This window comes from Medicago truncatula, chromosome 1 (genome assembly GCF_003473485.1).
Source record: "Medicago truncatula cultivar Jemalong A17 chromosome 1, MtrunA17r5.0-ANR, whole genome shotgun sequence".
NCBI classification, from domain to species: Eukaryota; Viridiplantae; Streptophyta; class Magnoliopsida; order Fabales; family Fabaceae; genus Medicago; species Medicago truncatula.
In genome coordinates, this window is record NC_053042.1 from 6745673 (window position 1) to 6770220 (window position 24548).

At 30.4% G+C, this 24548-nt stretch overlaps 1 protein-coding gene across 1 annotated transcript; it reads right to left on the reverse strand.

The window, feature by feature from the left end:
• Positions 1 to 11280: 11280 nt before the first annotated feature.
• LOC25482102 (calcium uniporter protein 4, mitochondrial) lies at positions 11281 to 15040 on the reverse strand. The gene is made up of 2 exons (XM_013610601.3): positions 14357 to 15040; positions 11281 to 11957 (listed from the first exon to the last, which is right to left on the reverse strand). The coding sequence occupies exons 1-2, from the start codon at positions 14921 to 14923 to the stop codon at positions 11460 to 11462; spliced, it is 1065 nt and encodes a 354-aa protein (XP_013466055.1). The 5' UTR covers positions 14924 to 15040; the 3' UTR covers positions 11281 to 11459.
• Positions 15041 to 24548: the final 9508 nt, after the last annotated feature.

Consider the following 24548-nt stretch of genomic DNA (forward strand, 5'->3'; position numbering starts at 1 on the left):
TAAAGTTTAAATATATGGTCTTAAAGGAAAGGTTTAAAATATATGGTCATAAAAAAATATTTGTTTTTGAAATAAACTTCAAAAAATAATAGTTTAAAATATATGGTTTCTTTTTCTGTATGATATTTTTTAAACTAGATTAAGAAAAAAAAAAAAAAAACTAGATATTATTGGAAAATAACTAAATATGTTCCTTTTTTGAAATTTAAGGTATGCGTATGAGTTTCTATCATAAAAAAAATTGTGTGAGCATGAGTATGTCTTTATGAGTATAAAAAAAGTTTTGTTTTATACATACATTTAACTAAATCATACTATCATGCAAATATTTTAGGAACTGATCTTGAGAGTGAGACTATGATGTGATTTTCAACATGTGTAAAAACATTACACCATCGTTGGATAAAAATTAATCTCTTGTTCAAATTATTAAATATGAGAATTTAATGTACTAAAATCAAATGGTAATAAAAAAGTCACTAACAATATTGAAATTAAATAGAAGTATTTGGACAAATTAATAAGGCCCCCTTTTAACAGATATAGAAGTCTTGAAACAAAACAAACAAATATAGAGGCATTTGATTGAAAGTGGTGCATTTAACCATTTTTCACATAGAAAGTATGATTATGATACATTAATTTCCAACATCTCATTTTTGGAAATATAAAGTATGAGTATGATTAAAAAGAAAGTAGCAATATCAGATTTTTGGAGTTCTAATTTTGTAACATTAACATAATATTTTTTTGACAAAAGAAATTAGCAATATCAGATTTTAATAATTATGCGAAAAATAAATTAAGAAACAAAAGGGGATTATATATACAACGATAGGGAGTCCTCTTTAGTAGAAGGTGTATTCAAGATGTCACCCTAAAATTACAAGTTGTCAGAGTATAAAACAAAATACATAGGTCAGTCGATACCCAGACACGGTAACGGGTCCGACCAACATCTTTGAGTACAAAAAATAAAAGTGGCGTTATTAACTTTTAGCCACCACAAAGAATTAAATTTAACCTTTTCCAGCAAGTCTATCATTGAAGTTTGAACGTTATTGAAGACCTTGTTGTTTCGTTCATTGCATGAAATCTGCACACACAATAGCCAAAAGAGCTGCATGAAAGATCTTCGGGTCCTCGATGTTCCTAAAGCGTTAGTAAACTGAAAGAAATGATCATTAACAGTATACGGATCAACTCATGAAACACCAAGCCAATTCCTTACGTGCTGCCATAAAGCACCAAAAATATCACAGTGAAAGAACATACGAAGAGTTGATTCGTCGTTTCCACACCTCGCCCCATAGTATTTGGCCGCGGGTTGTATGATACCTCGATGTAACAAATTAAGTTTTGTTGGCAGCCTGTCCTGCAGCAACCTCCAGGCTAGAATAGAGACCTTCAAAGATACCTACTTAAGCCAAACAAGATCTTCCATGTCGCCACCTATAGGATCCGCCTGGGTAAATATATTTTTTGGGGAGGAGTAAATATAAAATTCACGCTTTTCACTATCACTTGTATAAATGCGGACTATAATAAATCTGAATCATTGAGACTTTTTAAATATATTATAATTCGAAAGAGGGAATAATTTAAATTCCTTCAAAATAAAAATGTACATTGATATAGTATGTACTAATTGATATTTTAATAATAATAAAAAATATTGTCAAAAAAGATAAAATAAATAAAATATTGGGATTGAGATTTCCAATGGATATTCTATTTTATTTTCCTTATAATATTTTTTATATAAAAATAGTGTATTAGGTAGGTAATTTAATAAATTCGGAATCATTGAGACTTTTTAAATGTACTATAATTTGGGAGATATGGAATAATTGAGAGATTCCTTAACATTATATATATATAGTATATACTAATTGATAATACAAATAAATAAATATTGTCAAAAAAGATATATAAAAAATAAAAAATTGGGATTGATATTTCCAAAGGACATTCTTTTTTATTTTTTTTATATATCTTTATATTAGTGTTTTTTTATAAAAATACTATATTAGGTAATTTGTCGTTAATTTTTTTTTTTTGACAAGTTAAAAAATAATATTGAAGAGCACTTCCCCTAAAAATAAAATAAAATTGAAGAGCACTTGTAAGAGACCTCATAATGCAACATGGATAAGATCAAATGACATCAAATCCTAACCATTAATCCAACTTTAATCCGACGTTGCTCATCAATTTATTAAATGCTCACATGCTTGATCAAATGATCCAAATTTTAATTTTAGAAATAATTTATTATTTCTTTTCTTGGTTGGATAGTTCCCGTTTTTGTTATATTTTGCACCAATAGATAGATGATTGTCATTTGATTTCTCCCTACTATTTTGTAGAGATTTTATTTACTAGTTTTTGTTGGCTTATCTTTGTATCATATTATATTCGCTACGCTTTCATTTGTTGTATGATATTATTCTTGTGTTCATGGTGCGAACTTTTTTTTTTTTGTTTTATGAAATGCTGTTAATATTATTGTGTCGGGTGTTTAAGCATTTGTGCTTTTCTTTCGTTTAGAAGAATATGTTCTTTTTAATTTTGGAAGCAATCGTTCATTCATTATCCCAGGTACTCTCTATAAATTAATTTTCTTTAGGTTCTTCTAAGAAAAATAAAAATAAAAAGGTTAATAGGAATAAAGAAATAAGGATGATAAGCCTGTAAAAAAAGATGACAGTGAACAGTGTAAACCGTAAAGAAACCATAATAATATTATCATATAATTTTTTTCCTTCAAAAAAAACTATCATATAATATTTGGAAAATAATTAACCAGAGAAGAAAGAATATTTTATTTCTAAATTAAAATTTGAATCATTTGATCAAACATGTGAGTATTTAATGAATTGTTGAGAGACATCGGATTAAAGTTGGATTAATGGTTATGATTTGGTGTCAAATTTGATGTCATTTGATTCTATCCCAATGCAACAATGTAAAATGAGTCATCCAACGATCTAAAATATGCTACCATAATTAATTTATGAATATCACGTATCTCTTTCTTTGCCTTTGTTGTTGTTGGTCGCGTTTGCATCTTCCGGACTAGTTTTGCTCAACAACAAGAACAACCAATTTATATTCCAGAAAAAGTGGATTATATCAACAAGTTTCTTTTTATAAAGATTGTTTATAATCGTATTCTGAATTGAGATCAAGATCCCCAATCAATTGATTTGATTTGCACTTTTTAATAAACTATCAATTTTATTCTTTACAAATTGATGCAATTGCCAATTTGTGAATTAATATTAGAAACAAAAAGATGAGGTGAAATCACGTTTGGAGAGAAAGCATATGTGAGAAGTTGAGGGTGGTGATTGGTGAAGTCACGCCAGAGAAAACAAAGAACGTGAAAACAAGATGGTCACGTGAGAGATAAAAAGGGAAGAAATGTCGGCCATTGGATCAGCAAAAATAAACGGATGTGATTTGGTGTCAACTGATCCCGACTCATGTAAAATATATAGAAGAAGAGTTTTATGAGTCATTCTACATGTATCTCATTCGAGATATTAGTGTTTGCAACGTGTAAAGATATACAATTTACATCAAAATAAAAAAGAGAATAATAATAATACATAAAAAAGAGAATAATAATAATTGTATCAAATTAACTATTGATAATTTTTCACTATGACTTAACTCAGTTGGGGTTCAAACCCTGACCACCATAATAAAAAAAATCTATTAAAAGATAAACACCGAATATAAACATTGCAATGAAGCAATTTGGTTCAAGCTTTCTAAATCTAAGGAGCGACATCGCTAAAGATGAGGAGTTAAATTTCTCGACATAAATCACTCAAGAACTCCTAAATCAAGTTAATAGACTTGTGATTTTCGTGGACCTATTTGAATGTGAACGTCCCTAAAATATAATTAAATTTAGTATCAATTTATAAAAGATTAAGAGTCCTTTTCTTTATGACAAAAAACTAAAAGTGAAAACTCAAAAGTGACATTCCTCCTTATTCCTTTATTCTTTCCTTTTTATTCTTTTGTTTTTTCTCTCAACTCTTAATAAAGTGACTTTTTCTTCCATACCATATATATACTCTCCATAAATTGGAGTAACGTGAATTAGGGTTCTTGTTCTTTCGTGTTTTGGTAGGAAGATGAGATAAAAGACAAAAGCAATAATAAAGAATGATCAAGTTACCAAAACCTCCTAACTACTAGCTACTTGTTGAAATTTAATTTTCACTCCTTGTTTCCAATAAAATATCAGAGTGTAAAGTCAAAAAACAATGCAAACATCACTTTTTCACAAGTGCTATCTCCATTTCTACTTGGGACAAAAAAAATGTGTATAAAAAAGAAATGAAACGTGGGAAGGAAATCAAATTGTAAAATGGATGCTTACTTAATTAGGATATATACATATGTAAACAATGCTTATTTGAATCCTCCAAATTAGGCTACGGATTAAAATTCACTTGGAAGCAAAAGACCAAAATCATAGGTTTTGTACCTAAATGGCCTACAAAGTTGGTTATGCTTTAATTTGTATACTTAGATGGCCTACAATACAAGATTTGCATGATTTTTTTAAGCCATGTTGACCTCCTAACCCAACCTACTTGTGTTAATTATCATTAAACTGGATTATTGGATATACTTGTATGATTAGATTAATATGTTTTGTATTAATAGTTTTGTACACGGATTTATATTAGCTCAACGACGTAGATTTGAAATTTGGATACAGCTCATCCACCTAGCTAGTACTTGTTTATCACCAACCAGCACAAATATTTTAATCACTAAACTGAGTTAGTTAGGATAATGGGCAGTTTTTAGAGTCTTGTCGGCGTAATGTTGCATAGGTTTGTCATCAAATCGAGACATTTGGCAGTTAACAATTTCACACATGCTTGCACACAATTTTGACCTTTGATATACAAATGTTAGCATTTAAGAAAAGACATTTTATATTTTTTTTTTTTAGAGAAATTGATATATTAACAACAATTTTTTACAACTTTTGTGACAACTTTTTCTCTCATACTCATTATTTTTTTACTTTCTCTCTATTGTTTTGGTTTTTATGTCAATACCTCATTTCCTTTGTAAAATTTTGATTATCACATATATGAATGTTCAAATAACACAACTCATTTTTTTAGCGTTGAAAATTTCATTTAAAATTGCCACATTTGGTTGAACATTTCAAAGTATTGCTTGCTCTACTTTCGACAATAATAATTATAATATTCTCATTGTAGTACTTATATTTGTATGGAGTAATAAATATAGAGTTAGGCCACGAAATTAAGTATTGCAATGAGATATTTCTTCTAGTTTGTCAATTACATAATCTGTGGTAAGGTAGGGATGTTCAAAATCAAATCAATCCAATAGAAAAATCGTAAATCGAACCAATTCAAATTGAAATTGTAAAAAACTGTATTTTGTTCGGATGTATTCAGATCAATTTTTTACTCAATCGCATGGTTTGGTTAGGTTTGTGGTTTTAATTTTATCAACCAAACCAAACCAAACCGCAATATAAGAAAAACACTAATTAAATATATATCACTTGGACCAATACTCATAGAAACTCAATGAAAACTTTAATAAAATGACATTTTTTCTCTTGTTAAGTTTCTTCTTTGTTTTTTCTTTCAAAATTGTATTTATGTACTACTTGAACTCTTATGGGGTGTTTGTTTCAAGGTTAAGAATGACATTCCCACGAATACATGACTAGGGAATGATTATACTCATGTTTGTTATGAGGTTGTGAAAAAAATATTCCTAGGTATAAAAATTCATGTGAATGAAGTAACTTCTCATACCTTTCATTATTTCCATGATATTATGCATAGATTTTTTAAAAAAATTGTAACTTCCAATTTTTTCAGGAATGTCAAGTTATTTGCTAAACACTTTTTTTAACAAATACCCCACGAATCAAATTTTCATATTTTCATTCTCAGGGGTTGTTTATTCCTGGGAATAATTTGTGTTTCCCCAAAGCAAGCGCCCTTAGAGAATGATAAAAATTTTAGTCTTTTGTATTTCTTACAAAATAGGATTACTTTTTCTCCGCATTTAAAACATTGCTGAAAATATGTTGTGTTTTAACTTTTTAATTTGATTTTAATGTTGGAAACAAAACAAAAATTATTGTTTAAAAAAACAGTACCAACTTATCCAATCCAAACCGCATTGGTTTGGTTCAAATTTTATTTTAAAAGTCAACCTAAACAAAACAAACCACATACTTATTTAACTTGCGGTTCGGATGATGTTTAGTCTCAAAACCGAACTAAACCACACCGAAACACCCAGGTAGGGTAACCACAAAAGTCAAGTGCAAAAAAGAGAGTTTTATTACTTAACAGCAATCCTCACCATCAATTTATTCATTCCTTTTTAATGCCAATTTGGATTTTAACCATTACTTTTATTTTGGTACAGCGTAATAAAACAATAAGGATAGTACTTACTTTCATTGTACCACCTATTTACTAGGTTTGTGTATCTTCAAATGCAAGCCAACCCAACTGGGTTTTACTTTGAGGAGGTTGCATGCAAAGTTAGGTGGCCACAACGGAATTGTCATGGCTTGTAATTGTGTGAACTGAATTTTTTTTATCCGAAAATAACTTCAAATAGTTTATTATTTGGCACTTCGTTAAAACTTTAATAATATTTTTTTTAAAACGACCGATATACTGGTAGCGATTATTACTATTATGATGGGAGTGTAGATCTAACCCTCAATTTCCTTCAAGAGTTTTTATAATAGTAAGAAATATCAATCTGTCATAGGTATAGTCTATATATATATATATATATTTTGTGAAAGGTATAGTCTATCTAATAAACAAGAAAAAGTTTACCAACATGATGTTTTGAGAGTTGGCAACACAATTCTTCCTAAAAAAAGAACTCGATATTCGATTTCTAGAATCACTCAACAATAATTGTAAAACAACAAATGTTTCCCTAACGAATAAAAGATTGGTCACATAACGGATTCAATTGACCTAAACCCCGGAGAGAATTTGAAGTATAGTCAAAAGTCCTCACACTTTGAAATCTTGTACGATATCTTTGCTACTTAGCATGGATCACTAATGCATGTATTGAATAATACAATTCAAAAGTTAGTTAATTACAGCTTCTAAGTCAAAGAAATAAAAAACGGTAAGACCACATAAATTATTTTAGATAGCAAAAGTTCAAGAAGTTGTTGATAGCTGACTACACTAAACAGAAAGGTTCATGTTTGATATTTATTTGAAATCGATATATCTAGTATCTAGGTAGGCATCCCAATTGCTTCTGCAAGATGTGGAGGTTAGTTATGAATGTGCCCACATTTGAAGGAAATTATTTTTTTTTGGATAAAGAGAATGCTATGAGTAGCATGACCGACCCCACCGGAAAGGACAAGTTCAACAACTTGACACATGGAAAGGGACCAAATTCAAAATGGGTGGTACACATGGTGTGGGGATGCAAACTGACCTCGTATGTTTCTACATAATGCATTCAGACATATTGTTGGTACTTTGGTCTGGCAGTAATACTTGATTCGGAACCAAGGCAATTCTATTTTGATAGTTTAGTCGTATTTTATTTGCTAAACTATGCTTGTTCACTAACTACATTTGAGTACAAAAAAATAATACTATCATTTGACAAGAACGTAGAACAAATTTGAAGGGAGTAACGCACATTTCGTGTTAATGCTTATATGGTACCAGGGTGAGTTGGACCGTAGTAAATTACTGTAATTTTATTAAAATGTACACTTTGTGACTTGGACAAAATCACGGTGTAGTCGTGATTGTTAGATAATAAAGTATTAGGCTTAAGTTATTGGGCATTTATATTAGTAAGTTAGAGTCCATTAGATTTTATTATATATTCTCTTATAACCTTTTGTAATGTTAAGCTATTGTTAGTCTAATGAAATCGTAGCCGTCGTTGTTCCTATTCTCTCTTTCTCCATTTTATATCTGTATTGTTAACATGGTATCAAGAGCGTGGTTTGACCCTCCTTGATTTAGTCGTCGCTTCCGCTGTTGAGTTCCCAAAAGTTTGGGAATATGTCGTCTAATTTGTGTGCTTGAAGAATAATATGTATACGAGGTTTGTTTTGTTGGTTTCGTTGGTTCTTTCTTTACCTTCAGTGAATTTTAATTAGGTAGAATAAAGTGAGTTAGGTAGAATAAAGTGGTTTCATATGCAAAGTGAGTCAGAATAGTGCTCACAGTAGGTTTGTTCGTTTGTTTGTTTGTCTTTGTCTTGGTTGCTTTGGTTCAACTTGTCTTGGTTCGTTTGGTTACGTTCGTTTTGGTTCTTCAAGTTGTCTTGATTTAGTTTTGTTCGATTTAGTTTGGTTCAATTTGTTTGGTTGTTGGGTGAGTCAGAATAGTGCTCACAATTGGTTTGTTCATTTGTTTGTTTGGTGGGTCAAGAACTCATAATTTGCTTGTTTGGTGAGTCGATTTCTCACACTTTGGTTGTTTGGTGAGATGTGCTCACAATTTGGTTTCTTCTCCCCTTTTTTATTCTTCTCATTGATTGCACTTCTCCCCTATTGGTTCTTCCGATTGATTGCATTGTACTTCTCCCATCTTTTGATTCTTCTGATTGATTGCATTTCTCCCCTTATTGGTTCTTCCGATTGATTGCACTTCTCCACTCTTTTGATTCTTCCGATTGATTGCACTTCTCCCCTATTGGTTATTCCGATTGATTGCATTGCACTTCTCCCCCTTTTGATTCTTCTGATTGCATTGCACTTCTCCCCCTTTTTTGATTCTTCTGATTGCACTTCTCCCACTTTTGATGATTCTTTGGTTCTCCTCTATTGGTTCTTATGTATGGCTGCTTCTCTCTACTGGTTCTATTGTTTGGATGGTTCTCTCTCTTTGATTGGTTGATGGTGATGGTTCTTGCTGCTCTCTACAAAGATAACTAAGTTTGGTTTGTTGCTGCTCTCCATTGGTTTTGCTGACAGCTGATTTGGTTTATTTTTCTTGGTTAATTTGTAACAAGCTTAAAGCTTAGTAAGCTTCAGCTTGAGGGGTAGTGTTAGAACTTTATATTATTTAGTATGTTTTTCGTATTTTGTTTGACAAACTCAGAATGCTTCTTGTTGACTCATTGTGAGTTTGAGGGTAGATGTTAGATAATAAAGTATTAGGCTTAAGTTATTGGGCATTTATATTAGTAAGTTAGAGTCCATTAGATTTTATTATATATTCTCTTATAACCTTTTGTAATGTTAAGCTATTGTTAGTCTAATGAAATCGTAGCCGTCGTTGTTCCTATTCTCTCTTTCTCCATTTTATATCTGTATTGTTAACAGTGATTTTTTCCAACTCACGGTCATGCCAATAATGCACTTAATTAAGAATCGGTAACTTCAAAAATGATATTTTGTGAGAAGAAAAGGGAAGGAAGTTGTGGATAGCAAATTGCCAAACAGAATTGATCTCATGTTTATGGTTAGGGCCAACTCAACTCGATCAAAACACAAAATGTTGATATGTAAAGGCCGTAGGCCTCCAGTAAAACTGCTGAAGTGGTAAGAAAGCAACGATAAGGTTCCGGCATTGCTGGTAGAACAAATTTAGCAGGTTTGGTAGTGGGTGGAAGAGCTAGTTTTCATATGGTGCTTTTCATTCTAACTTTTTTAATTAGTAGACTAGGTGTTGTATTGGTGTATTGTAATTGTACTACTACCGAGTTGCCGAGCACATGTTTGTGTGTGTTCTCTGCAACTCTTCATAGAAGGTGGATAAAGTTTGCATGTGCTAAATAACAATGTTATTGTTAGACACTATTAATAAATCTTACTTGTCGGACAAAGGGTATAAGCCTCAAAATAAAATAAAATAAAATAACTCATCCTACTAACTTTTTGTAACACTCTATAACATTTTGGATTATATAATATAATTTGAAACAATCTTAGAGGGTGTGAAAAGAAACCGTCTAAAAAATGGCCAATTTTTGAACTCAAGGCCTAAAATATTGATGCAAAGGGTCGTAGGCCTAAAATTAAAATTAAAATTGCTATCTATTTCCCAACAATTTTTGTTGTACCCCTACAATTCAGTTTTACCTAAAAAATACTCTTTAACGGACATAGATTTTGACTTTAAATAGTTTAAAAGAAAAGTTTGAATCACCTTTGATCAATACAAATGTATCCAACACAATCATGAAGAACATAGATTTTGTTGAAGCTACTTTTTTTTTTGTGAAAATCAGCAAGTTGTGTGGATGATGTGAGAAAATGCCTTAATTTTCAAAGTTACAACATTTTGTCTTTGCACCGTCAATTACCATCTTATGTTTTTTCAAATGACCAAGCATAAGATGGTAATTACCAAGCATAAGGTGTGCTAGAATATGAAAAAGAAAAATACAATTACCAGTAAAAATAGCACAGCTACCCAAGAGGCCAAGACATGAATACAGTTCAAAGACACAAGCACAAGATTCACCAAGCCTAAAAGTTAACCTCAAAAAATTTAGCCTTCACATGAGAGACCAAACACAAAAAACAAACAGTACAGTCTACAACCTGCAGCATTTTGCAGGATTAAATTTTATCAAACACCAGCTCTTAAATGATACTTACCTAGACCCCTAAAATTACCATCTGCTGCTGAAAATTGCAGATTCTCTTCATTTATGCATTAGCATTAATAGGCATCACACATAACCACTTGTTGTTCGACCAATGCAGCTTGGTACAACACAACACCACCAATGGTTTTAGGCCTCAAAATTTTAAGACCAATTCTCTTGATCCCAAAAGGAATCTTATATAATTATGCAATACAAGCACAATTTGCACTAAATGTTTGGTACAAGTGGTAATAAAGCCTTGTCAAGCTCTAAATCAAACCTTGTATTTATCACAAAGACCACAGCCTGTAGCTATTAACTTGAATAACAAGTTCGTTTGTGTTTCTCTCTTTAATGAAGCCTAAATGCAGAGACTCATAGGACTTGGGTGGGGTCTGTCCCAAACTTGGTAAACTTGTCTTTATTGAATGACTCTGTTCCTGTTTTCATTACCTTTACTTCAATCGTGCATAAACATTTAAACACCCATTTGTCACCCCAAAACAGTTAAGGATACCCCAAACACACCATTGGATTTGAAAATCATTGTGCAAGCTTTTGATTGTAACCAACTCCATGCAAAAAAATTAATTTGTTGATTTCCACACCCTCCAGTGTGTAATCATTAGTTAACAAGAAAAATTATCAAAAAAGATTAATTATTAATTATTAGTTAGTCAAACACCGCTTAAAAATCCAAACACGGGTTCTCTACATAAGTACATGAACCAATATGTTCTGGAAAAAAGGGTTGCATTTGGCTCATCGATTATCTAAAAATACTAATTAAACATTGATGAAGATATGATTCTTCAACGATGTTATGCCCTTAGAAGTGTCTCTTCAACATGGCGGATAGGTGGAGAAAATGTTTCAGCTTTTGCATTTGCACCAACACCAACATGATTACTTGGATAACAAGCTTTGCAAAGCTCATTATACCTATTTGCATCAAAGTTGTATGTCTTCATAAGACGCTCTTGTTTAGACATGAAACGACGATGGAAATAGCCTTGAAATGTTGGCTCAGTTGAAGTCCTTATGAAGAATAGGTATGCAAAAGCAAAGTGCAGGGAAGTAACAAAGAAACATACTGGTTCCATAACATCCCAACTTAGCTCCCAAAATGTGAGTCTCATGAACCCAAGTGTTTGGATTGTTAAAAATCCCAATCCACAGTAAAGCTCAGTCTGAACTTGAGCTTTTGCCTTGCCATCAATCATTGCTTTTTGCTTCTCCATATTCTCTAGCTCCTTCCTCCTTGGGTCATTAGGACTAGCTATTGATTGATACATTATGCTCTCAATTGATTTTGCAACCTGTGGTCCAAAAAATTATTTAAAAAACAACTTTATAAAGTTGTAGAAAAATTAAATGCATATTTAAAATCACAGTAATTTTCCGCATTAGATGTAAATATTAGTTACCCAAGTTAATTACACTTGCTAGCAATATGAGAAGAGTATAAAAGATGAATGTAACATTTTAATGAACCGGTTGTATGGCCCCACCAAAATAAAATTTAATAATGATATATAAACCATTGTGTTTGTGTAGCCCTTTGATGAAAAGTAGAGCTGGTCCAAAAAACTAGTAAAAGAGATGCAGCCAAAAGCCAAGTAAACAGGTAACTTTGGTTACCTGGAGGCAATGCAGAGGGATGAGGTGGGGATAGGTGGGGCATGTGTCACACAAAACACACTTTAGGGTGTATCAAAGACAACACTAAAAACCATATATAGGAGCAGATAACAAGGGAGGGAGGAGAATCCCTCACTCAGATAATCCCTCCCCAGAAGAGTATTAGCTAGGACTCACTCACGTCAAACTCCTTAAAATATGTGCCATCTCATTATTCATCACCCCCTCCCTGGAGACAAGGCATGTTATTATGAACCTCATGTCATGTTATATTGTGAATTTCGTTTCATTCTTCGTCACAAATCTTTACAAATTTGGAATTTATCATAAAAGTAAACCATTTTAAATCTTTACAAATTTGTCTACTCTAAAACTATACACCGTATATTTCTTTAGAATCATGCTAACAAGTGTTTTAATAACATTGTATAAGGAATACACAAATAGAAAATTTGTTTCGAAAATACTAAGTTAAAATAGTCTTAAAGTAATAATTACACCACCTTCTACGCAAATATTATACTCTTTTTAGTTGCTTAAACAATACCACATTTGTTAGCATTTGCTATTTATTTTTTATAAAGAGAAAAAATATAGAAATTGCATTGCAACTACCAAGTATTTTTCACATAAAAAGGTAAATTATAAAAATTAACAAGACATTCACAAAAATAATACATTAACAAGACGTTTGGACAAGTGTAAATTTGTTTTGAACCGTAAAGTTAACCGAGACATGAAAAATCTCAGTAATTCGTCCAACATAATATGAGTTATATCTACTTTATAAGATAAATTAAAGTTTTAGTGTACGTTTAGTTTTAATGTTAGAGGGGGCAAAATTGATTCTTTAAGAGTGTAGAATTGATTTTATCACGTTTTGTTAAAAAATTGATTTTAATGCAACTGAGCTAAGTTTATGGGGACTAAAAAATTAATTTTGTTTTTAGAGCTAGAATTTGTAGCTTTTATCCTCTAAAATTCATTTTAATCTTAAATGGAGAGGATCTTTATTCCTGTTTTCTTGAGCAATCAAAACTATTGTGGACTATGTTCTACTTGAAAGAAAAAAAACTATTACGGGCTGTGCTATTTTTTATTTGACTCAACTATTGTAGACAACATTAGCTATTAATTAACTTAATTGATCCTTTACTTTAATTCTATTTTTATTAATACAAAATTTTAATCCTATTGATTAAATTCCCTTTTTTTTTTACTCTTACAGAAATTTTTAGACTAAAAATGATGATGTTGCAAGTTTTAAACGATGAGTCATACGATGTGATATGATCAACATATATGATTAAATTATTAAAAATTCTCTAAAAAAATCAGTTTTAATTTTAAAAAATATTTGTTTTTATAATTTAATTAATGAAAAAAATTCTACAACTTCGTATAGGGCGTTACAACACCACTTTTTAATTTAGAAATTTTAGATATGATGGCCTAATCCTCTTATGTACTTGGGAGTTGCTACTTAATATCTTTTCATTTGAGTTTTGGTGTTCTTACCTGAACTACTAGTTCCGACTAGTTTTCATTGTTTTTGGAAACTTAATGTAATATATACTTTCTCTTCTTAGTTCTCCTCTAAGACTTTCTCTGCTTGAGAGACGATATTTTTTGGTAATTTAAAAGATTGTTAGAATTTAAAATGGAAACCAATTTTGCAAACAAGCTAATGATAGGGCCAAGCTTTATTAATAAAATAAAATGGTCTTTTGTTTTTTTTTTTTATAAACGTGATCAAAATAATTTACTAGTCTATAAAAAAACAAAAAGTTGTGAAGTATTTCTCCTTTTGCCTTGTAAAAAAAAATCTCCTTTTGCATGCATGTGTTCGAATTATGTCACAAAATCAAAAAACATATTTCATCCAAATCCAAAGTATCTATATTTAGATCTAAAATTACGATAAAAACTAATAAAATCTAAATATGCACAATTATCATGATGTAAAAAAAATTAATATAATTATATTCAAAGATGGAAATAAAAAATAGCAAGAAAAGAGAATATTTATGTAAAAAACGAATAATCAGGGAAGAAGAAAAATAAAAAATGCACATACCTGTTCTGGCCGGAGAAAAACAACATTCCCCAAAACGATGACGTTTCCAGATTCATCCAATATCTTTGCAAACTCAACACCTTGTTCATGATTCTCACACGATTCAACGCAGATCCTCAAAAACTCACCGTAACTAACTGAATTCTCCGAAACCTCTCTCAGTTTCCTCTTCAACTTCTCCATTTGCGATGCTTTCAGAATCTTCCTCGCATCCTCCACCGTGAACTTCGCCGGCGATGTTGCCTTTTCCGGCGCCGGTGCAAAATTGAGATCAAGGAAACGATCACCGGTGTTAATGCCTTTGAGTTTTTCCCTGAGTTTTTCTCCGACAGGGAGTGAGAGAAACTCCGGGAGGCTCACCGTGCCGGAGTGATGCACAGCTCGCCGGGGAAGAAAACGGCGGAAATAGTTTCTGTTTTTGGTTTCCGGTGATGAGAGATACTCACGATGGAAATTTGCTTTAGAAGCGTTTGGAGGAACTATGGTTTGTTCTAATGTTGTTGAGGACGGCGTCAGAGATTTGACGCCGTCGAAAAGACGCTTTGTAAAGAGTTTCCGAAGCGCCATTGATGAAATTTTTTTGAGATTTTTTTTTATGAATAAAAATAGAAGAAAAAAAAAAAATTAGATGTTATTGCATAGTGTATAGTAAGAGTGAAGAGATTTTGCAGGCTCTTGAGAAGAGTAAGAGGCAGGTTTCGTTGTTTATATATAGGTCCAACGTTTGAGGAAGATACTATTTTATTTTAAAAATATTTGTTTTGTTTTTTCTAGGCATCTTTTTAAATGTTAGATATCAATTTGTGACGCAGTAAAAGACCAATTAGATTCATCAACTTCAGGATTTTTATTTTAAAGTCTAGTTGCTAAGTGTGATATTTGAGCTTTGATCCCTAACTTATGTCTATAATATGAATCCTCAACTAAACTCATGGAGACTTTTAAGATGAAATTCATATTTTTTTGTCAATTAGTCTAATAATTAAAAATTAATTTAAAGACGAATAATTAGAATATTGAGGGTACGAATCTCAGCCATTATATATTATATATATTATGTAATATCTCTACCAATTAAACTAAACTCACAAAGAAATTTTATTTCAATTTAACAATATCAAAGATTATTAAATTGAATTACGAAAAAATTATTTTAAAAAATAGGATTCACTCAAAAATAAATAAAAATAAAATATGTTGTGCCAGCGTACAATCAAATAGGTAGTCGCAACTCGCAACTAGAATATTTTTGTATATATAAATTGGCAATCAACATTTACAAATGATTTTATTATGGAACAAATGAAAGTTGTATATTAAATATAAGAAAATAATACTTATGTCAAAAATTGTATTTATGCATTAATAAAAATAACATATTCCATCCCCGTGAGCTTAGCTCAGTTGGTAGGGATATTGCATATTATATGCAGGAGTCGGGGTTCGAACCCCAGACACTCCACTTCTTCACAATTAAATTGTGTGAGCTCTAGCCATTAGGCTACTTGACAAAAAAATAAAATAATAATAACATATTCCTTTTATATACATGTTATATCAAACATTGATCCATTGGTTTATGTTTATGGTTGATGTATATCTTGGATAGAAGCTAATGACATTACTTGCTTTTATATTATGTAAGGTGAATGCATAATTCAATTTAAAAATAGTCGGACCTATGTGCGGGGGTGGAGGTATCAACTTGAATCGAATGATTAATTTCTACAATTATACGTATGGAACACATCAAAATAATCAAATCTAATATTATTTAGAGTTTAATTGTATTATAAGCTCTAAAAGATAAAAATAAAGTTACACATGTATTCAGTTTAACTACATCAATTATAGTATTATTTGTTATTTATTTATTTTTACGGAAAGAACCCAATTCATTTCATTAATGTGTAAATCTTGGATACATATAGAAATTGTCAATAAAGATATGAAAACTAGTTAAGGCGATAACTGCTCTAGCTAAACAATGATGGTTTATGAAAGGGAAAAAAAACTAACTTAGCTACATTAACCGTTAACGTCAGTGAAAATATATGTTAGATCATCGGAGATGGGTCTATGATCTAACATATGTAAAATCTAACTTGGCTCGATTCGTTTAATAATAAGGCCAAATTTAAGCTTTTAAAAAAGCTCAAATCATTTAAATAGGTCGGATGGAAAAGAGGGTAGAAGAAATAAATCATTAAAAGTCTATTTAGCAGTAGTAGATTGACACCCTCTTGAAGTGTTTTATTGCATATATTTTAGGCTTAATTGCACTTTTTCCTCCTATAGTTTACCAATTGTGCGATTTTGCACCTCATAGTTTTAAACGAGCGATTTTGCCCCCTATAGTTTTCCCCTTTTCTGATTTTATGGTCCCCATGACATTTAGTGCTGGTTTTTATCAATTAATGTGTGCCACGTGTGTAATTCCATTTTTTTAAAAATAAAAAAATGGTATTTTTCAGATTTTGAGAGAAGGGGGCACGTGATTTTTCAGATTTTAAGAAGAAATATCACATACCTCCTTCTCTCAAAATCTGAAAAATACAATTCTTTTATTTTTTTAAAAATGAAATTACACACGTGGCATACATTAATTGATAAAAAACAGACATATCAGCACTAAATGTCATGAGGACCATAAAATCAGAAAGGGGGAAAACTATATGAGGCAAAATCGCTCGTTTAAAACTATGGGGTGCAAAATTGCACAATTGGCAAACTATAGGGGAGAAAAGTGCAATTAAGCCAATATTTTATTATGTTTATATTGAAGAAAATATGAAATAGACTTTTAAACCTTAAAAAAAAAATAGACTTTTAAATAGATTTTCGTGCTCTTTTTAAAAAAATTGTGCTAAGATAAACTTTTAAAAGGGTAATACCTTAAAAATAGTTTTATGATAGATAAAAGCATTCACAATGGAGACCCTCAATTTTGAGATCTTAAATGGGTCTCACATGGACACGTCACTTTTTAATAATTTTTAATAATAGTATTTAATAGGTACTCAACCACTCCAATGTCTAATAAGGTCCCACAAATATTATTTAATAGCCATGAAAATTATTATTTTAATAAAAAGTGATGTGGCCTATTTAAGAATGGGGGTCTTAAGTTAGACATGAGATCTTTTAAGATCCTTAATTTTTTTTTCCACAATGGAAGTACCTATTAGATATCAGGTCTTAAATAGTGAAGACCTCACTATTATGATGCTCTAATAAATATAAATGAGGTTGAAAACTTAAAAATTGTAAAATACATGAAACCTATTTAAGTCAAAACCTATCCCAAGTTGAGCTCCATCCCTAACGGCTAGCAATCAAATAATGCAGCTTTGAAAGAAGTCAGAAGATAGATTGTATTATTGCACAGTGCAGTGCTTCTCTTTTTTTATTTTTTTTATTTTTCTTACTGGATTGCAGACCTGCATTAGGGAGGGCTGATCAGCTGAAGCTTTCTTTTCTTTCCTAACATCTCTCTTACAATTTCCAAAAAAAACATTAAACATAAAATTTTCTTACAAAATTCATTTGTCTAGTTCTTGGAGAAATGATTTTTTTAGACATTATGTATTTATACAATTTTTAAAATACTATTTACTTTTATTATAATGTTTGTCCTCTCACCTTAGAAGTTGTGTCCATACTCAAGAATATAAGGTGTTGAAATAAGATATAAGAAATTGTGTGTCCAAGTATAATACAACTATTTTGTTTGGCAATGAAATGCATTTGTTTCTTCTAACTTTACACTGCATGAGGACAGCTTCATACTTAATTGGTTGACACGTGTAGTTTCTACAAAGAAGGTAACCTAAAAAGACTTGAGTTCACAAAGAAGGTAACCTAAAAAGACTTGAGTTCACATGCACACCAGTCACCAACATCTAATGGACGTGTAAACAATCGTGTTCACATATAACACACACCATTGCATTAAGAGGACACATTGAGTTATCCCCTTCATGTGATCTTTTTGTATTCATTAACTGCACCTTAAAATAAAATTCCATGTTTTATTTAAAATTGAAAGTAAATCATTTTTATTAAAATATACAGTTAAATTTTGTAAATATTGAGAAAAACCAAGTAACACGTATCAGATGAATAAAACTCTTGATAAAAGTTTATATAAAAGAGACATTCATCACCTTATAAGTTGGTTTTGCAAAGATGACTTAACAAATACGCTTAACATTATTTCTCTCTCTCTCTCTCTCTCTTTCATTTATAGGTATGAAATGACTCAATTATTTTAAGATACGCTGAGTATTGCCCGCGGAAATCCCAAAATATTTGGAGTGGTGTATGAGTAAGAATCATATTAGGTGTTGACATCCTAACCACAAGATATAGAGCTACTCTACGCAGTTAATATGCTAAGTGGAAATCTACTAACTCAACCCTCATCACGTGCTTTAAGGATTTCATGTGCTTAATGTACCACATTGCCCGTTATGTTTAAACATGCTACAAAATTTGGTAAAACAAGATTGTTGTGATTGAGCGCACTCGTTCTTTGTTTTAGGGCCTTGCAAACTGCATAATCACTTCGAAATTATAACTACAGACAAAGTGGGAGGTAGGGTCTATGCTCTAACTATTAGCAAGTAACAACACTTTTGAAGTTAAATTTGGGTAATAAAATTACTATAGTTTAGCTACTCATTTTTTTAATTAATGTTGGATACAAAAAGGAACATAATATTATGAACAACTATATTCGTTTATGGTCGAATAAACTTAACTTCAAAATTGTAAGTTGAATTTAAAATACTTCTAATTTCAACTATGATAACATGAAATTCATAGATACCATCCACCCCCTTCATACACAACACACAATGTTACGTGTCTGTTTGGTTTGGCTTTTCAGTACCGAAGTAATTCTACAATCTTTAAAAGTGAAAAATTGAATTTTTAATGGTGTTTAGTTTGGCTTTTAAGAATTGATTCTATCCTCCAAAAACAATTATCCTTAAAGCTACAAATCCTAGCTTCTAGCTTTTCTAGAATCAATTCTACATTAAATTTTCTATTTCAATTATTACAACCTATTATTTTCCTTTATTGCCCTTTATCAATTCTCCTTTTTGAATTATAATTTAATTTGATGAACCAAATTTAATTAGAAAACTTAACGAACCAAATTAGCCTCCGAAAAATGTTTATGGTCATGACTTACCAAATTTTAAAATTTTCTTTACAGGTCCCCATTCAGATTTATTGTATTTTTTCTTTTACACTATATTTTATCATTTTTGGCAACTAACTCTAGTATTATTTAACATAAATATATTTTATCAAAAAATATAAAATATATGAACAAATATTTTATAAAAAAAATAGTTTAATGATCGTATTTATTATGTTTTAAATTAATATATAGAAAATTTATTTATTTAAATTAAATAATATATCTACATTTAGTATTGATCTACATATACATTCGACTAGGCATATTTACTTGAATTTAGCTATGTCCATTTTAGTAATTATACGTTCAAAAGCAATTTTGATAAAAACTATCCAAACAACATTTAGTTTGTTTAATCAATTCTGCATTATTGTATCCAAACATAAATCAATTCTTTCAAAATCAATTCTGTCAGAATCAATTCTATTAGAATCAATTCTTCCAAACGGACATGAAACTTTTTTGTTCATGCAACCGTTATCAGGTAGGCAAGCTTTCATTTTTTTTAGATAGACGAGATGACAAAGCCATCATTTTTTTTAAAAAAAAAAACTGTCATAAACTCATAAATAAAGTGGAGATACTGGAGTTCGAACCCAGATCATGACGTCTGGCCTAAAATTTTCGGCATTTTTATTAGTTGAGCTATGACTTATAGGACATTCCCCGTTAAAAATAGGAAAATGCAAAATTAAGTATGAATAGAACAAGAGATAATCAGAACTTCATGCTTCATATTTTTGCATTTTCGGCATGATCTAACATGTCGATACTCAGTCGAAAAAATAAAACAAGTTGTTGACACCTAGTTATCCAGCATTTGGGGTAACATTAGTGCATATTAATGGATCTTGCATCAGCACAAATTAACTCCACTCCATTTAAAATTTTGTCCCCGTTTCCGTAACAATTATGAGACAATAATAATTCAAGGTAATTAGTGACGCCCCAATGCAAAAAGTAAAGGAAAAAGTTATTTTGACATCTCTATATTTCTCATCTACATCTTTTTTAAAGAAAAAAAAAATAGAGATGGTGATGTGATAAATATGATAGATATGATAGGAAGATAAATAGAAAGAAAAAAAATAAAATCAAATGGATGCTGGAGAGTTGGAGATATTCAAAATATGAGAGCACAATGTAAAACGAATATCAACACTGAATATGGTTAACCCATTTGAATTGGTCTCATGGTATTAGCTTACCTGGAGTGTGATTCTCATCAACGTTTTAAGTTCAATTCTCTATACTGTCAATATGAATGGATTAATTTAATTTTTTAAAGAAAACATTGAATTTGGTTTTTGTCAACGTCACGGTTTAATTGTGGCTTCAACAATTACGTTTAAGTTGTTAATAAGCTCTAAAAAATGGTTCCATGATCATCCAAGTTCGAATCTTGATCAAAATAATTTTAAAATCATACTTTAGTTATCTCTTATCCGAACTCTAAATTATTATGACTTTGTTCCCAAGAGAATTATATGATTAAGACAAAAAAAATGATTAATTTATAAATTTTTTACCTCTCGATCAAATTAGATTTAATTGGTTAATGAACTTCACCAAAGACGGATTATTTAAGACAACCTGGATTCTATTTATGGTGAAACAAATTTTGACTAAAAAGTAAAAGGTTAAAAACTAAAAAATAGTAATAATTTCATAAATTAGGATATCAATTATTAATTTAATTATGTAAGAGAAAGACTTGCCTGCTTTTAAGCATACTTGATTGTAAAAAGAAAAATATATGTTTGATTGATCGTAACTCAAAAGGCTCTTCACTTGAAATTAGAGGTCATTTTTAGCGAGACGTCAAATATGTGTTATATATTGCTAACAATATTTTTCTCACAATTTATTCAAAAAAAAATAATATTTTTCTCTCAATTATTTATTTAAAGGCAGAGTACTTTAGAATGGGTGCGGTTATCATGCACCCTGCATAAATGCAGAAATGATTTTGGAGTACAACTCACAGAAATCATTTTCACAGTAAAATGGTTTTGCCATAATTTTATACAAAACATATTATGATTTATGCAGGGTGCTGGAAACCATTAAGTACATCTAATTATTTTGGAGTACAACTCACATAAACCATTTTTAAATTTATACAAGATGCATAAGGATTTAGAATGAAATATATACTAAAGTGATATATATATATATATATATATATATATATATATATATATATATATATATATATATGAAAAGGGACGGAAAAAGATACGATTTGATTCCAATTTTGTAATCTACACTTGAAATATTATGAAAAGGAGAGACCACAACACTTGGTGCAAGTATACTTCTCTTCACACATACAAAAGAACAAGTAAAATTAGTGGATCTGTGGATGTTCTGTATTATCCCAAATCATTAAATAATCAGCCACTGAGTTTGTTCGTTCACCAACGGTGAAATTTTAATCCAAATGAACTAAATTAAATATAAAATATAATCAAAGACAATAATTAGCGGCTAATTAAGTTGTAGCTTCTTTTCCTTCAAAAAAAAAAAAAAACTGTAGCTTCTTTATCATGAACTCTTCTCAAAAAATAATCTACTTAATAAGTTTTCGTCCTCTATTTTTCACTTACGAATTTGGTCCTCCATTTTAAAATTGTAATGTTTTGGTTCCTTTTTCAGATTTTTTTAATCTTAAAAAGGATGATTTATCATACTTTAGTTGAAGTTTTTACTAAGTTTTCATGTAATTTCATGGTTATTGATTGCATATCACATCATTAGATGATATGTCATATCATTTAAAATATGAGCAGTGCGATATATTTGGTTCAGGAGACTCAACTCACGATACGTACACATTAAAAATTACAGAGATTTTTTAATAATAAATTAATATAATCAATGTTGTTAGCGGAAACTCTAGCGCTATTCTTCACATTCGTTTGTATATTTTTCGTACTTACTAGCATTGTCCTTAAAATATATAACTATAATTTTTTTGTTAAAAAAATTTGAAAGATGGACTAAAACTGAATGATTTTAAAATAGGCGGACCAATTATATGAACAAGTTAAAATAGGAAAACAAAAATTGTAATTAAGCTAAAATAATCATAATTATCTTTCAAAATTGAATCTAAACAACGAGTAAATCAGTTGTGATCACTTGTGAGGGTTGGCTTGACTGTGATATATATTCTTATTATGTGTCTACACAGCAAACACATACTACAAGGTTTTAGTGGTTTGAAATATTATAACTAATTTATTATAATTTATAGGTTTAATTGATCCCTTAGTCCCTTAACTTAATTCTTTTTTTTAAAATGGTCCTATAACTCTAAAACGTCTCAATTTGGTCCCTTATCTTTATTTCGGTCAATCAAGTTAGTCCTTTCCGTTAGTTTTTTTTGCTAAAACTGTTAAGTCTTGCCACGTGTCACTTAGGATTGGTGATCAAGGGTTTGATTTGAAAAACACACAAAATTTACAATGGACTCACAACATATGATCATTTATAATCTTTCCCTATTTGTCTTGAATTTTCTAAAATTAAAAATCACCAACAATCTTCATCTTCTTCCCTCTTCATCTCCCAACTTCATCCCCATAACACATAATCTCTTGCTAGAAATTCATCAAATCACCAGAAATTCATCAACCCAAATATAATCAATAATTATAACAAATCCAGTATTTGAATTCTTTTAAGTCTCGAGAAATCCCTAAAATAAGTAGTCTTAAAAAAATCAAACCTTTGATATGAAAACCAAAAGATTTGGGATCTGAAAGAAATCAAATGACAACAATACCAATAACAAACCCATAATTCCCGTAACAATCTCATAATCAAATGACAGCACAAGAAACAAATCTTCCACTTTGATTATAAGCAACAAATTGTTGATAGAGCCCAAACTACTAATTCCACACATAAAAGCCTTTAGTAGAGGCATTGATCATAAAAAACTGATAACTTTTTAGGACTAAACATTGGTGTTTTCGTTCCAAACAGACCAAGGTTAGGGAGAAGGGAAATTGAAATTAATGGTAACCATTCAGAAATTAAATTAACATTCTGGTGTTTTCGTTCCAAAAAAACTGGTGTTTTCGTTTCAATTGATAATTTTGAGAGAAGAGATCTGGTTAGAGAGAGAGTGAGGGAGAAATGTTTTATTAAATCATACAATTTTACTTTAATTTTGTTATGTTTATGTGCTGCTGAATTTTTATTTTGGGTATGAAGTAGAGATATGAAGAGGGAAGAAGATGAAGATTGTTGGTAATTTTTAATTTTAGGAAATTCAAGACAAACACGAAAGATTATAAATGATCATATGTTGTGAGTCTATCGTAAATTTTGTGTGCTTTTTAAATTCAACCCTTGATCACCAATTCTAAGTGACATGTGGCAAGACTAACTTGATTGACGAAAATAAAGATAAGGGATCAAATTGAGACGTTTTAGAGTTATGGGACCATTTTGAAAAAAAAAATTAAGATAAGGGACTACGGGATCAATTAAGCTTAATTTATAGGTCAAATGTATCTAAGGGTCTTTAAGTTTTTCGTTTTTCTCAAAGTGGTCCTTTAAGTTTCAAAAGTCCCAAACAAGTCTTTGTGCGTTTGATTTGCTAAAAAATGAAGGACAGGACAGAACAACTCTAGTTGTCCAGTGTTTGATTTGTAAAACTGTTTCAGGTACAGGACAAACTAGAGGCAAGGGACAGGACAAAAACTCATATTTTTGTCCCTCACCAAACCACAACACAATTTTTTGTCCCACGTACAAGTTGTCTAAAATACCAAAATAGCATTTTGTCCCTCAAAAATCGTATAAAACAAAAAATTACTCAATGCCATAAAAAATTTGTCTTGTGCTGTTCTGCCTTGTGTTGTACTGTTCTATTTTGTACTGTTCTGTCCAGTACTTGATGTTTTGCAAAACCAAACACACCCTAAGTTTCAAAAGTCTCAAACAAATCATTTTAGTTTTTGAATC

What these genes read in the sequence shown, in the direction of transcription:
- LOC25482102 (XM_013610601.3), bottom strand. Translation starts at nt 14,923, where the DNA reads ATGGCGCTTCGGAAACTCTTTACAAAGCGTCTTTTCGACGGCGTCAAA. An exon ending in TTTTTCTCCGGCCAGAACAG is followed by an intron (nt 11,958 to 14,356) that starts GTATGTGCATTT and finishes TTTGGACCACAG; the next exon opens with GTTGCAAAATCAATTGAGAG.